Here is a 14,658-nt window from a genome sequence, read left to right as displayed (position 1 = left end):
ATATTCTATCCCATGCTTTGCGTTCTCAGAATACAGCGCTGTTGTCTGTCCCAAGAGTTAAAAAGAAGTCTGCAGGCGGCAGTGTCTTTTCCTAATGGGCCCCAAATGGGAAAAGGCATCAGACTGTCTAATGTTGAAGCCTTAAAATCCAAACTACACTTATCATTACACCTTAACTTGCAGTAAGCAATTTATTCAGCTTTGTACCTGTCACGATTCTACCACCAGTAGGTTGGTCTTAGTATCAATTAATCAGATATATACAGTTTAGTCCTTGTTGCCCTGCTGATGTGATTACTGTACATTTTCTGAAAACCACTGCATCACTGTAACTCATCCAAACTGTGTTCCTCTTTCTCTTTCCCTCTCTCTGTCTCCCAACCCACCCGATCAAGGCAGATGGCAGCTGACCATGGTTGTGCTTGAGGTTTCTGCTTCTTAAAAGTAGGTCTTTCCTCGCCACTGTCCCCAAGTGTTTGCACGTAGTGGGAATTATTATTTATATTCCTACAAAGACATACAAAGACGCCCAATAGGAAAAGTGCACTGAGGTGTAGTATAAAGATATTGACTTGTCGGAGAGATATCCAAGTTAACATGGTAAACAGCGAGTCCCCAGTTGTTTTGTAATACTGCTTTGCACCTTAAGAGGCGTTAATGAGTCATTGTAGTGTTCAGTGTCTTGCCTATAAGGGTTAAATTCAGATTATAGTTGCTTTCCACTGCTGGAGACAGCTCTTGCTGAATAAGGGAATGAAGTTGCTCCTGAACTCTATGTGTTTCTTTCAGACTGGTAACTTTAAGCTAAGTAAGCTGCTAACGCTGGCTATGTAGTGATAGCAAATACTTACTTTTTGCACTGTTAAGGAGGCAAACGACAGGAAGACCCAGACAAGTCGATTGTTGGACGATTTGTTTTTTTGGCTGCTTACTCTAATCTTTTCTCGCTACATGTTTCCACCAATTCTGTATAATCCCCACTGAATTCACAAGGAATGGGCTTAATAGCTGCAGGTTGAGTGACATGAGGATCTGAGTGCTGCTGACACCCTCAACTTGTTTAAATGTCTTACCTAGACATTGTCCGGTGGGAGTGGAACGATACCCAGATTTACACTCGCAGCGGAAGCTTCCTGGCACGTTCAGACAGGCGGCATTCTGCTGGCACACAGGTCCATTCTGACATTCGTCGATATCTAACAACAGGGACAGACGCGTTCAAAGACGTTTACGGCGTGTAGAAATGTAAAAGAGAGAAACCTGGTCAAAATAAAAAAATTTAATAATTCACTGCATGTAAAGTTTTGTCATCACCTTCAATTGAGCGCAAGTCTTACCTTCACAAATCAGCAGCTTGTCATTGTAGATGAAACCAATGGGGCACTCGCACCTGAAGCTGCCAATCATGTTGATGCAGACTCCATTCTCACAGACTCCTGGGATTTCCCTGCACTCATCAATATCTATCACACGAGGAAGAGACAGCGAGATGAGATATGAAGATAACTTACTTTGCTTTTTACAAAAAAAAACTTTTAATGGGGAAATCTTACCAATGACCCGTCCAGTGGTGATGTCGATGTAATATCCTGGTCTCACACTGCCGCACAGAATCGCAAAATCATCTGAGTGGAGATAAGACTCAGTTTTTATTTCTTGTACTTTCTACACACAAGTGTTCTGGCATAACTGAGTCTGAGAGCTCACCAGTGCTGGGCACAGGACACTGCTCACAGGGTTTATTCCATGCCCGGCCAATGTTGTAGGAGCAGCAGCACATCTTTTTGGTCATGTTGTAGGTCAGCTCTCCCTCACATGTCCGGTTGTCGGAGTAAAAGTTTCTGTAGCAGTAGCTCTTCCTCATGTCTGTGTGCGTTTGTAAGAAAAAAGCGAGAAGGTTAATGCTAAACTGTCACCGCATGACATGTAACTGTTTGGGCAGAGTCATGAGCGAGCAGCATGCAGACGCACCCATGCAGTTGTTTCCCCCGTTGACCTGCATATAGTCCACAGGACAGATACAGGTGTAGTTCCCGATGGTGTTGTAGCACTGGCCTGGGCCACAGATACCTGGTCGCTCACACTCATTGACATCTGACGGCAGAGACACAAAGAAATGTGTTAATTGTTGTGATGAGTACAGTGTCTGGTTTAAGTTCCTTTAGTTGAGATCCGACTATTTTGCGTATTTGCAATTTTAAGGAAGGAGGAAGGAAACATATCATGATAAATATTAAAAAACTGGAGAACTTCCTGTATGCAAAACATTATGAAACAACTTTAACTTTAACTTTAAAAACAAATTTGACATCTTATTTGCTGTTTATTTCTTCCTATGGGGATATTGTGACGTACATTAACCCCTAATTTCATCCATCCATCTATCCTTTATCTATACCGCTTATCCTTTGAGGGATGTGGGGGAGCTGGAGCCAATCCTAGCTGACATTGTGCCACAGTTTACTGAACATCTCAGGTCTAAAATGACAACTTCAAACAGACACAAGATAGTATTAGCTTTTATAACCTCTTCTTTCTTATTAATGGAAGTTTTTGCACTGTTATTCCTTATTGTCTATTTTAAATAGTTTCTCCACCAGCATTATTACCACATAGCACATACCTTAGTTCCTTCTGACCCGGCCAACAGCTGACAGACACCCGCCCTTTGTTCTTCCAGCCAACAAACATGCTAATTAAAATGCCACCAGCCACATGTCATTGTCTAACCCTTTAGCCTCCTCCTCTCCTCCCTGTTTCTCTTTTCTAAACATCCTTCTCATTTATCTTCCCCCCGCCCATCCTCGGCCTTTTTCTCCCTCTGTCATCTCTGTCCCGTTGACAGGGGACTCAGCGTACTTCCCTAAGGAGAGGGCTGACCACATCATAGCCTCACTCCTCTGGACGCAGTTAGGCGTTCGTCATCATTGTCACTGTGCTTTTGCTTGGTTAGCAACAGACGCAAACTAAAGTAGACACATATTGAGGCAGAACGAACTGCAGAGATGTCAGTGGGACAATGGGGCTATTTCTTTGTCCCAGAGCTTTTTCCTCTCCCTCTCTCTCCATGTGTCCTCGATGAACGAAGGCCTCGGCGGCTGGACTCAATTTCCTTCCCACTGAAACGTCCCAGGGCGAGAACTGGAGAGGAATAGGTCACCTGTACGTTTATGTGTTTGTGGGGCTATAAATAATACATGCGTGTGTCTGATACCTTCACAGACTCGGGTTTCTGTGTTGAGGGCGTAGCCTCTCGGACATTCACACTGGAAGCTCCCAAAGGTGTTGATGCACTGTCCTCCCTGGCATAAGCCTGGCAACTCTTGGCACTCGTTGATGTCTGCCAGACAGAGAGGAGAAACACTCAGTGACATTGTGGGTAGGTGTGTGTTAAACATGAGGGTGTCTGCAAACGTGCCCAACCGCAGTAAGCACATAATAGCATGTTGCTGTCTGACCTTCCAAGATGACAGTGATTGGGTTTGGTCTGAAGCCTTCTCCTCCAGGACAGAGTGTCTTGTACTCAGCTGTAACACACAACACCGCAGCAAATCACATTAACCAGCAATAATGAAAACACACACGAGCCACAGTCCGTGTTATTGTTGTCTTGCAGAATTTGACCGTAATGAGTGGCCGACGGTGAGACATTGAAGTGGTCAGGTGCCTGAAAAAGACGTTTTAGGTCATTGACTCGTGTCGTGTCGCACTCTGCTCTGCTTCCTCAGATCTCAGAGTTATCCACAGAGCCCAGTGGACCGGACATGGCTGCAGCTTCTCAGAGGCAAGCATTTCCTCGCGCTGAGTCATTCCCTGTAATGTTTTGAACCATCTGTTGGCAATTTACAAGCAAGATGCACAAAGCGGTCTCATCTTCTCCTGCAACAACAACTGCAGCAAACTCATACTCATGGCATTACAAGAGCAGGCAGCACCTAAATAACTCTTTGTTAAAGCAGGTAACTCGCGCCTGATATATATTTTGGTGTTTTGGTTATGATTTGTTGTTCCTTGTTTCTACTGGTTGAGTTGATAAGAGAAAAACTTAAACCAGTTCAATGGACAGGTGCCAAATTGGTGCCTATTGATTCATTTTGTCCTAAAACAACTAATAGATGGATTTTATAGGGTTGTTGATCAAAGCCGGAGACCGTTAGATTACTTTCAGACTCTTAACAGAACAAAGCCTTTGACTATATCACTCAAATGATTCAATGATGGAGAACAGGTGAACAGCTCTTTGTTCAGCAGGGGTGCTGCAGCTTCAGGGCTTTTGTGGACTGAGTCCAGCTGCAGGTCTTTAATCGCCTTGGCTCAATTACTGCAGGTCACTTTTACAAGCCAAAAGCTGACTAGATACAATGGTGAACTAACTATGCATGTGCAAAAACATGTATTGATGAAAATGAATAGCCACTAAATACAATTGTAATTCACAGGGTGTTAAGGCTGCTGGGCCATCCTCAGCTGTACAACTTCACTATAGCTGCCGACCAGGAAGTGTATCATGTCACCTCAAATCCTCCTACTTGGCTGTGAATCTCTGGCTAGAGGTCACAAATCTGGCTATTGAGCTGAAACACAAAAATAAACATGCATGGTGCACACAGAGTCTTAGTAACGATGGGATGACTCACTTGAGTTGACGTAGGGGCATGATTCACATGGATTTCCCCAGCCCTGGCCCAGGGAGCAGCAGCAGGACGCCTTCGAAACACCAACTCCTATCTCATTGGAGCAGTCCAAGCTCTCTGACGCATCTCCTCGAGAACGAACATCCAGGAAGCAGCTTCCAGAGCGAGTATCTGTTCACACACACACACACACACACAGTCCAGATATGGATGTGTATCTGGCCTTTGCTATGAAAACACGCCAAAAATGTGCAGGGAGAGCTTGTTGAGTCTCACCTACACAGCCCACCCGAGTGGGGTTGAGTTCAAAGTCTGGTGGGCAGTTACAGTGGTAATTTCCAGGGATGTTGATACACATTCCATTGATGCAGATAGTCGGGTCTGCACATTCATTGATATCTGAGAAATGCAGACAAAGCAGCAGTCAACAAAATGTCTTCATTATCAACAAAATATGTATCAAGAGTTTTTCATGTTTTGTCACTCGGTCCCTATTTTCCAGGACAGGAGGAAGAGCAGTGACCTTTCCTCTGTATCTTTCAAATTGCCTCAGTTCACTGGGGCATGAAGAGAGCGTCACTGGGGCGGGCAGCCGCACTGGTGTGTGTTGACTGGTCTTACCTGTGCAGTTGCCTCCACTCCTGTCCAGCTCATAACCAAAGTTGCAGTCACATCTGAAAAGTCCTGGCACGTTCTGACATCGTCCATTGACACAGATGTCAGAAAAGGTACATTCGTCTATGTCTGTAAAAGACGAGGGGGTCACGGGGGGGGGGGGGGCAGAGAGAAGGAAAGGGAGGGAGAGAGAGGGAGAGAGAGAGAGAGAGAGAGAGAGAAGCCCAGCTGTGAGGGATTAGTGGATCATGGGATCATGGTGGAAAATTGGCAGCCAACAATAGGAAGTGAAGGCCACTCACCTCTGCTAAAGAATGACAGTTCTGGGGCAAAAAAATGCCCAGACATATCACGGCAGACACACACATATACACAAGCAGAGCGGCAGCCAAGGTTATGAAATTGTGCTCTTCCACATCATTAAACTCTGCACAAGTCGTTACTGTCCAGTCCTGCCCGAGCGGAGAGAGGGAGGACCTGGACAGGTTATTTCAGGATGTTTGACACATCAGCACAATGAGGTCAGTCAGCTCATTCATTTGAATCCAGCGATGCCTTATCGCTGGAAGCACGACTCACACTCGTCGGCCACCAGTCGTAAACGTGTTCGGTAGACACAGCCCTGGATTTCCTACGAGATCCCTCTTCAACATGCTATTCTGCTAAATCAATTTAGCGAGCTCTCTTTTTCAAGAAATGTGGCTGCACACATTTGTCTCAAACAAGAACTTGAGAAGATTAATGTCTGGAATCAGTTGAAGATTCAGACTGACTTGCCTTTAGTTAAAATGTTTAACAGTGAATAGTAACAGGATGAGAACTTCTCTTTAAGGAATGAATAATTTTTGTATATAATAACAGTCACAGTCAATTGTTCTTCTGCAACAGGGAAAAAGGCCCTTTCACATAGAACATGGTTTGCATTGCCAATGGGTTCAGAACAAGCAAAGGCAAAGTTTTCCAAAATCTTTAGGAGATACGTCACTATGTTACGATGGGTACTCCCGCACATTTTTCCCGCTTCTTTCTCTCTTTCTCACAATGTTGATTCCATGTCTAGCTCTCTCTGTTGCTATTGGATGTGCAAGTTTTTGTCACAGTGCACAAAGTTCAACATTGTACCGTACACTTCCCATGTCCAAATCACTATATCTCGAGTTCCACTTGAAGGCAACATCTGTTTGGATTGGTTGTTACCCCAAATGAGAAAACAAAATATCAACCAGAGCAACACCAGATGGGTTTGATTCAGAGGTCTGAACCAGGATAACTAGAAATGGTAGTTGTGTTGTCTTACCCTCGCAGGCCTTGCCGTCAGTAGTGGGGAAGAAGCCCATGTCACATTCACAGCGGAAGCCTCCTGGCAGGTTCAGACAGTGGCCGCTCTCACACAGGTTGCCGTTATCTGCGCACTCATCGCTGTCTGTATTGATCACACACACAGAGTCCGTAAACACAAAATACATTGGCACATTAACAAAAAAAAAAGTTTGGTGTTTGACATTGTTCTGTAATGTGTGACCTGAGCAGTAGAATCCATCTCCAGAGAATCCATCCTTGCACGCACAGCGATATGAGCCCAGAGTGTTGAGACAGTCAGCGTTGTTGTTGCACATGTGTGTCCCATTGGAACATTCATCCAGGTCTGAAACACAACAAAAGTCCAGTTAACTACTTATCCAGGAAAAGAAAAGAAACTGTGATATTTTATGGTTTTCATACTCCTCAAAAAACTCAATGAAAGACTAAGTAACTTCTCCATCTTATACAATGGGGTCCAAAAGTCTGCGGTGATGGTACATATAAATACTGTGAGGTACTGTGTAATACACTTTAGCTACACGAGCAATACTAGTTCACAGGATCACCTCATTGTTGGTATTTACTGACCAACTTCAAGTAAAAAGCATCAGGAAGGAATTGTTATCCTTTCGTCTGGTTACAGAATTACAGACATTCCTGTATGATACATCTTGGCTACTGACAAAGCATGACAGAAATTTCCATTCTATATATAGAGCAAATTATATATACTCTGTCAATGGTCCCATTCAGTGGCAGCATTTATCTCTGCACTTGAGGCCGTCAGCCTTACCTGTGCATTTGAGGCCGTCACCGATCCACCCTGGACCACAGCTGCATTTGAAGCTGCCGGCGGTGTTGGTGCAGGTAGCATGTCTGTCACAGTTATGGGCTCCAATCTCACACTCATTGATATCTGAGGACGAGGAAACAAACAAGATGCCATGTGAGGAGAAGGGAGAAAAAAGACACCGCTCTGATGGTCTGATGATCGGTGTTCTCCCCAGTGGGGCTCTTGGCACCGCGGAGCGAGTTGATGCTTGGTTTGAATTGAATAAAGGCAGCAGCATGAGATGACTGAACCTAGTGTTTCTGGCCCCCTGCTGCAGCCGTGGAGAGCTGTATCTCAGAGCAAGAGGAACAAAAGAGATTCTCATGATCTCTGATCCTAATACCCTTCCTGCAATGGCTTAATGAGCAGACCAAGCCTCTGTATTTTCATTGTGCAAGTGTGTTCAGAGAGCTATAAAAAGGCCAAGAGGGAGAATCATGTCCTAATGCTCAGGCCTTGTTCTGTCTGCTCTGTCTAAACTAACATTTCTGAGGTTAGTTTAGTCAAAGATCACAGCTGCACAGACACGGCACCTCAGACCTCCTTTTAAATGCTCTTGTTTTGGTTCTCACCACCACAGCTGTCAAGTTGGGACACTTCAATCCCTCTACCAATTATAATCTCTATTGAGATGTGACATGGTATTGTGCGAACTCTGTAAATAAACATTACATCATGTTACTGACTTCATTTCTTCCCCAGATTCCTTGTACTTCATCCTTGCAGATGTAGGATCGCGGCTGCGGCCACATCACGGATCACGGTGGCAGCTTTTGTAACCAATAAGGATCTACATGAAGCTGCTGTTGGCTACAAGACAGCGTGAATGTGGCTTTGACTCTGCAGCTCTTGTTCCTCAAGCGGTTTCTGACATGATCAACTACATGGCACAATGGGAAAAAGTCTGTATTGAACTATACAACAATGAAGCGCCGCTAATCTGAGCTAAAATAACTCTGGGAAAACCTTGACCAACACAATACTTGGCCCTGAGCCTGAGGTTTGAATGTTGCAGCTCCGATAAAGAAGACTGTACAAGTGTGTGTGCGCGTGTGTGTGTGTGTGTGTGTGTGTGTGTGTGTGTGTGTGTGTGTGTGTGTGTGTGTGTGTGTGTGTGTGTGTGTGTGTGTGTGTGTGTGTGTGTCACTGTACATCAAGGGAAGCCATGTGAACTCGATCAAGATGTTAGGACTTGTAAACCAATGAGACACACTCCTGTCTGTGTGCCTGTCTTTCTGAGGGTAGTAATTCAAAACACTGTCAATTAAAGATTAGTGCTGCTGCTTTATAGTCTTCCTGAGGAGAGGGTACGGTATATTTACGCTACATTTGATGACCGGGTTAATATGAGGGCTGGAAGCAAACCGATCTCCCTGAATTACAGATGGAATTAAAGATCATTTCCCCCGAGCCTTTGATGACAGAGCGCAACAAACACACACATTCTCATGTGGAAATGTAAAAAGCAAACAGGGGCTGTTGCACGCGAGAAATGTGTCAGTGGCCACAGCTGGTGTCAAAGGAGAGGTTTGATTTAACTCGGCTAATGTTTGACAGATGAGAGGCTAAAGTGGAGAATAACAGATCTGCTGTCAGAAGTGGGGACATGTCAGGTTGTCTCTCAATTTGTACGCCTGCCTCTTTGTCCGTCTTCCATCTTTCTGTTAAACTGTCCGTCTGTCTGTCTCATTGCACTGTTTGTCCAAATGTCCTCTAGTATGGCTGCCTCTCTGAACACCGGGATGTACAGTAAAGGCTCATTTATGCTTAATGCCAGATAGGCATAAGGAAACAGACAGAGACTTCTGCCAGTACTCTGCATTCATTTTGTCTTCTGAAAGCTTACAGATAGGGACAAAACAGACCAAACGGAGTCTAGCCAATAGTTCAAGCGAGGCAACCATAGGACACGAGCCACAATAAGATGCTGGTCACTAACTAGCAAAGCAGGCAATTGCTGGGGCCCCGATCTGAGAGAGGGCCCCTGAAAACGGCACAGTACATCCACAGCAAAGACAGTTTTATTAGAACCCTAATGAATGATTGGCTATGTACAGGAGACTGTAATGTCCCCATGGTTGGAAATGCCACTAGCTTTTTGCCAAAAAGCTTTAGGCGGTTGTTTGATGTCAGGCCTCCTAGGTCCATTTTGCCTGGGGCTCCCCCCTATTATGTTTAAGCCCAATGAAACGCTCCTGAGAATAAGTTAAGCTGCGGTTATGCTTGATGGATTGGTCACTGCGCACGCCAACTGTGACATCAACACCTGAAGCCCTTCCCTTTTATGCTTGCACTTGAGTTGTGGGGACTCTCTCTCCATAAAGATAAGTGTTGAAAAAAATACAATCACAACACTGGACAGGGGCAAGAAGAAGTCCATTGTAGATTAGTAGATTGCAATCGACCTGTTGGTGACCTCTCACCTAGGCTTTGTTTTATTGCTGTTCATTTGTAAGAAAAAGATTCTATTATGTATTTTTCTGAAACTCACAGTCCTGCTTTAACTCACAGTATTAAACAGTCTCGTCATTTAGCAGAAAGAAAATTAAATCATCAGGTTTAACCTCCTCACCCTGAATCCTCTCTTTAAAGTTAAGAGCCTTGTAAACTCCACCAGTATATCTCCACCCAGTCCTAACTTTCCAATGTACACAGGGACACAGAACTGCTTAAGTGTATGTATAAATCCTCACTCCCCTTCCCTGACTTCTTAGTGTTGGGGAATAAAAAATTCTTGTGGGAGCTTCATCAAGAGCTGGATCAGATCTGGGCTTGCGAGCACCGCTCACACGCTCTACACGCACACACATGCGAGGAGACTGAGTCCACGCATACCAACGTGGTGGCGTAAGGCAATTCAACAATGAAAAGCGATTTCTTATGCATTTTTCCTTGGAATATATTGGAGGAGGGGATCTTTTCCAAAAAGAGTAGCAGGTTTTGTTCACTCATCTATAACAAGACATCCTGCCTGCCTGAGAGGAATTAGCATCTTGATTCCCTGGTATTCTGGGGCTGAGACTCCAAACCTGCGAATCAGAACCAGCTGCTTTACTGTTTCTCAAAACAAGCATCATACTAAATGGACACTTTAATGGGATTAGAATGAGCCAGTGTGTGTGTGTGTGTGTGTGTGTGTGTGTGTGTGTGTGTGTGTGTGTGTGTGTGTGTGTGTGTGTGTGTGTGTGTGTGTGTGTGTGTGTGTGTGTGTGTGAGCAGGAGGGAGGGTTTGAATCAGGTACAACCCAACCTGTATATTTGCATCTGAAGGAAGACATACTGCTGCTGACTGTGTGTCTGACTCATTTCGATGACCGAGGGACGAAGCCAGATAAGATCACTGTCTAAACTCTTGTCTACCCTTCAACCCCTAATTTTTAAGTGGCCTGATAAATCAAACTTTACTCCGCCTGGACGAGAATTAAGTCCAGACGAGAGAAGGACTCTACCAGTCGGATGGACTTTGTATTTATTCGTCTTGGAGCCATTACAGGTGATGACGTGCTGCCGAACTCCTCCAACCATCACGTAATGTTTAACTGTCCTTAATGAAAGAGCAACAAAGGAATAAACAGAGGTGCAATGTGATGCATAGATCTGACGGAAAGATAGTGATCTCACTGCTCCTGCTATTGTTACTGCTGGTGCACGCGTGGGTTAATATATGGGTGTTTCTTATCAGGTCAGACAGGAGCTCTTGAATGAGGGTGAGTAATGTCAGAGCTGCTTCTGGTTAACCCGACATTTTCCCCGCATCCTGTCCTTTCTCACCTCTCAGACACGCACGCACACACGCACGCACACATATACACACACACAGGTTTGTGCAGCTATCCACCTCATTGACTTCCATCCAGTGTGGACAGCCTATCCACAACCTTTTCCTTAACCTTAAGCATGGTTACTACTTGCCTAACCCTAACCCCAACCCCAACCCCAACCCCAACCCTAACCTAAACCTAAACCTAAACCTAAACCTAAACCTATACCTAACAATAACCTTAACCTTAAATTGAACTTAAACTAAATCTAAACTTAAAATATATCTTCACCTTAAAATTGTATAATTTACATTATGGAGACTTGCATTTGTCCCCCTAGGGAAGAAAAGTCTCCATAATGTGACTTGGGTCCCTGCAACACGAGTAATACCTGGACCACAAAAACCTCACACACACACACACACACACACACACACACACACACACACACACACACACACACACACACACAAACACACACACACACACACACACACACACACACACACACACACACACACATCTCCTTCAACACTTAACCAGCAGCCGCTCTCCACTGACTCACCCTCCTTTCACTCCCGGCCGTGGTCCTCCACTGACAGGACATTTTGTTGTGGGTAGGAACACTTGTGTGTTTGTGTGTGTGTGTGTGTGTGTGTGTGTGTGTGTGTGTGTGTGTGTGTGTGTGTGTGTGTTTGATTCGTTCACCTGTGCAGCCTGTCGTTCCCTTGCGCACAGAGTATCCCAGTTCGCAGTGGCAGATGAACGATCCCTTAGTGTTCTCACAGTTCCCACTCAGACAGATGTTTGGGTTCAGCTCACACTCGTCCACATCTAGACAGGGAGGGAAGAGACGAGTGAAACAGAGAAGGAGCAAGAATGTTGATGTGCTAAACACAGTTACACCAAGGGAAAGGTTATAACAATGAATAAAACTGACTGAGCTCATTTGTTGATTTGGCCTGAAAAGCTGTTTATATAAATATATAAAGGCGACTCACAATAGGATAACATCAGGAACTAGGTTTTAAAAGGTGTTTACTTTTATTAAATACAGCAATAAAAGCTGATGTGTTCGTGCACAAGTCCTGACATCATCACTGTCAGGTTATTGTTTTCTCCCTCAGTGGAACCAGACATCTAAATGTCACGTCTTCCTCCTTAGCTTAAGCAAACTAACAAAATGTTCACTGTCTTTATAATTCAAAAACAACAGCATAACTCTCAGTTCTCTCATACTCAGGGATCTGAGTCATTACGTGCTGTTCTCGTGACTCACATCTTGGATAACCATGAAGATGATCATTACGCTATTACAGTAAATCCCAGAGAACCCCCTGGATTTAATAAGAAGAGAGTGGAGCTAAAGCGTTTTATTTTTGGGCATAAAAACGTGCGTCTCTTACCCAGACAGGTTTTCATATCCTCGGATGACATGAAGCCGTCGAAGCAGAGACACTGGTACGTCCCCGGGGTGTTTGTACACTGGCCTCCGTCGCACGTATCTGGGTTCTCCTCACACTCATCAATATCTGAGGATACAGACAAAAATGGGAACAGATGAATGTAGATGACAGGAAACACTGTTGTAAAAGTGAGAGTAATCTAGGTTTTAATGTTGAAGTGTTACAATAGCACATCGAGATTATAACATAAGACTACACGTTAGGGTCCTGTACAGGGAAAAAGACTGAATCATACAAAGAACTCTGGTGCACGTTTTCTTTTTTCACTCATAAATCACTGAGGTCACGTCAGGACAGAGCTTGCAAAATTTCATAAACTGAGTAACGACGAGGCAGTTCTTCTTCTGCAAAAATTATCCTTGATCTCTGACTCAATTCAGTATCTGTCTCTGGTAATTAGAGAGACACGGGAGAAGGTCTATGACCGACACAGGAAACCTGCTGTCATTTGCTGAAACGAACATCGTCTCGGCCAGAAATGCTGTTAAACTGACGGCTGTATTAATCATTAAGTACCACTACTGTTATCTGATAATACTATGAAGCTAATAACGAATGAGCAGTGCTAAAGTTTGTCTCAGTGTATGTTTGCTTTGAATTAATGCCAGTCAAATTACAGCAGTGTCTCTCTTCTGTATAAATTGGGTTTCCTGATGTACTCTTTTACTCCTGCTCCTAAATCAGGTCTATCTAAACACACGCTTTGAAGTATTGTTGTACCATATGTGTCATTTACAGAAACTAGAATTACCGCCCCATGGTTGTGTAACTCCACCAACCAATGCAGTCTCAGTCTATACGTAATGTCTTATATCCAGATTCAGTCTCTGTGACCTTTGACCACTGCAATCGAATCAGTTCTTTGAGTCCAAGTAACAACTGGTCAAAATTTGAAGGAATTCCCTAAAGACAGTCTTCAGATGTTGTGTTTAAGAGGCCAAAAGCATTGTTTTGTGAGGCCACTGTGACCTTGACCTTTGACCACCCAAATATAATCAGTTAATCAGTGAGTCTTAGTGAACACTTCTGCCAAATTAGAAAGGATTCTCTCCATGTGTTCTTAATATAATACGTTCACATGACAATAGGGGTTTGTAAGGCCAGTGACCTTGACTTTTGACCTTTGACTGACAAATTCTAATCACTTCCTCCATGAGGCTGAGTAAACGTTTGTGCCAAATTTGAAGAGCCTCCCTCAAGACATTCTTGAGATATCACATTCACAAAAAATCTGCTCTGTGAGGTCACAGTGACCTTGACTTTTAACCTTCGACCACCTTAATCTAATTAGTTCATTCTCGAGTCAAAGTGAATGTTTGTACCAAATTTGAAGAAATTCCCTGGAGGGGTTCTTGAGATACCGTGTTCACAAGGATGGGACGGACAACCACAAAATGTAATACCTCCGGTTGATGGCTGTTGCAGGAGCGGAGGAATAAAAACTTAAACTGTAACACTCATCACGAGAGGGAGTTTGCTCTAGTTACCATCTAAATCCCACTATCTTGAAGAATAAAGGAAAATAATGATAATGTTATAAATCCCACGGCAGACAGGACAAACAGATGTTCTTACCAGTGCAGCTTCTTAGATCAGGCATCAGGGCGTATCCACTGTTGCAGCTGCACTCATAACTGCCCTCTGAGTTGGTGCAGAAAGTCTCACAGCCACCGAACTCAATGGTGCACTCGTCGATGTCTGACCGGCAGAAAGACAAAACACTGTCACATACTGGTGGCGTCTATTAAAACTTGCTGTTGTGTATTTGTATCTGAAGCAGTCGTACGCTCGGTACCTACCAACACACTCCAGTCTGCTCTCAGTGGATTTGTATCCCGTGTCGCAGGTACACTGGTATCGGCCGATCATATTCACACACTGGCCGTTCCTGCACAGCCTGTCACTCAACTCGCATTCATTGATATCTGTGATAGAGCAAAGGAATTATTAACATTCTACACAATGAATACAGATACCTTTGTATGAGGGTTGCTCAGGAGACGGTAAATGGAATAAGTCACATGCTCCTGAACGTCAGTCACTTCACC

The 14,658-nt window shown here is 44.2% G+C and overlaps 1 protein-coding gene across 2 annotated transcripts in view; it reads right to left on the bottom strand.

The window, feature by feature from the left end:
- The window catches only part of fbn1 (fibrillin 1), a 60,750-nt gene that overhangs the window by 16,774 nt on the left and 29,318 nt on the right, over positions 1–14,658 (bottom strand). For both annotated transcript variants that reach the window (XM_034573514.1, XM_034573524.1), the window contains exons 29-45: positions 14,410–14,535; positions 14,186–14,308; positions 12,551–12,676; positions 11,853–11,978; positions 7,345–7,467; positions 6,772–6,894; positions 6,547–6,672; positions 5,256–5,378; positions 4,911–5,033; positions 4,638–4,805; positions 3,459–3,527; positions 3,215–3,340; positions 1,972–2,094; positions 1,708–1,866; positions 1,554–1,625; positions 1,338–1,463; positions 1,074–1,196 (exon numbers count right to left, since the gene is read on the bottom strand). In XM_034573514.1, coding sequence (XP_034429405.1) covers positions 1,074–1,196; positions 1,338–1,463; positions 1,554–1,625; positions 1,708–1,866; positions 1,972–2,094; positions 3,215–3,340; positions 3,459–3,527; positions 4,638–4,805; positions 4,911–5,033; positions 5,256–5,378; positions 6,547–6,672; positions 6,772–6,894; positions 7,345–7,467; positions 11,853–11,978; positions 12,551–12,676; positions 14,186–14,308; positions 14,410–14,535 — 2,085 coding nt within the window. The remainder of the gene's footprint in view (positions 1–1,073; positions 1,197–1,337; positions 1,464–1,553; positions 1,626–1,707; positions 1,867–1,971; positions 2,095–3,214; positions 3,341–3,458; positions 3,528–4,637; positions 4,806–4,910; positions 5,034–5,255; positions 5,379–6,546; positions 6,673–6,771; positions 6,895–7,344; positions 7,468–11,852; positions 11,979–12,550; positions 12,677–14,185; positions 14,309–14,409; positions 14,536–14,658) is intronic.

Source organism: Hippoglossus hippoglossus, chromosome 3 (assembly GCF_009819705.1).
Source record: "Hippoglossus hippoglossus isolate fHipHip1 chromosome 3, fHipHip1.pri, whole genome shotgun sequence".
Taxonomy (NCBI): domain Eukaryota; kingdom Metazoa; phylum Chordata; class Actinopteri; order Pleuronectiformes; family Pleuronectidae; genus Hippoglossus; species Hippoglossus hippoglossus.
Note: the sequence above shows the minus strand (reverse complement) of the source record. Positions and strands in the feature narration are given on the sequence as shown.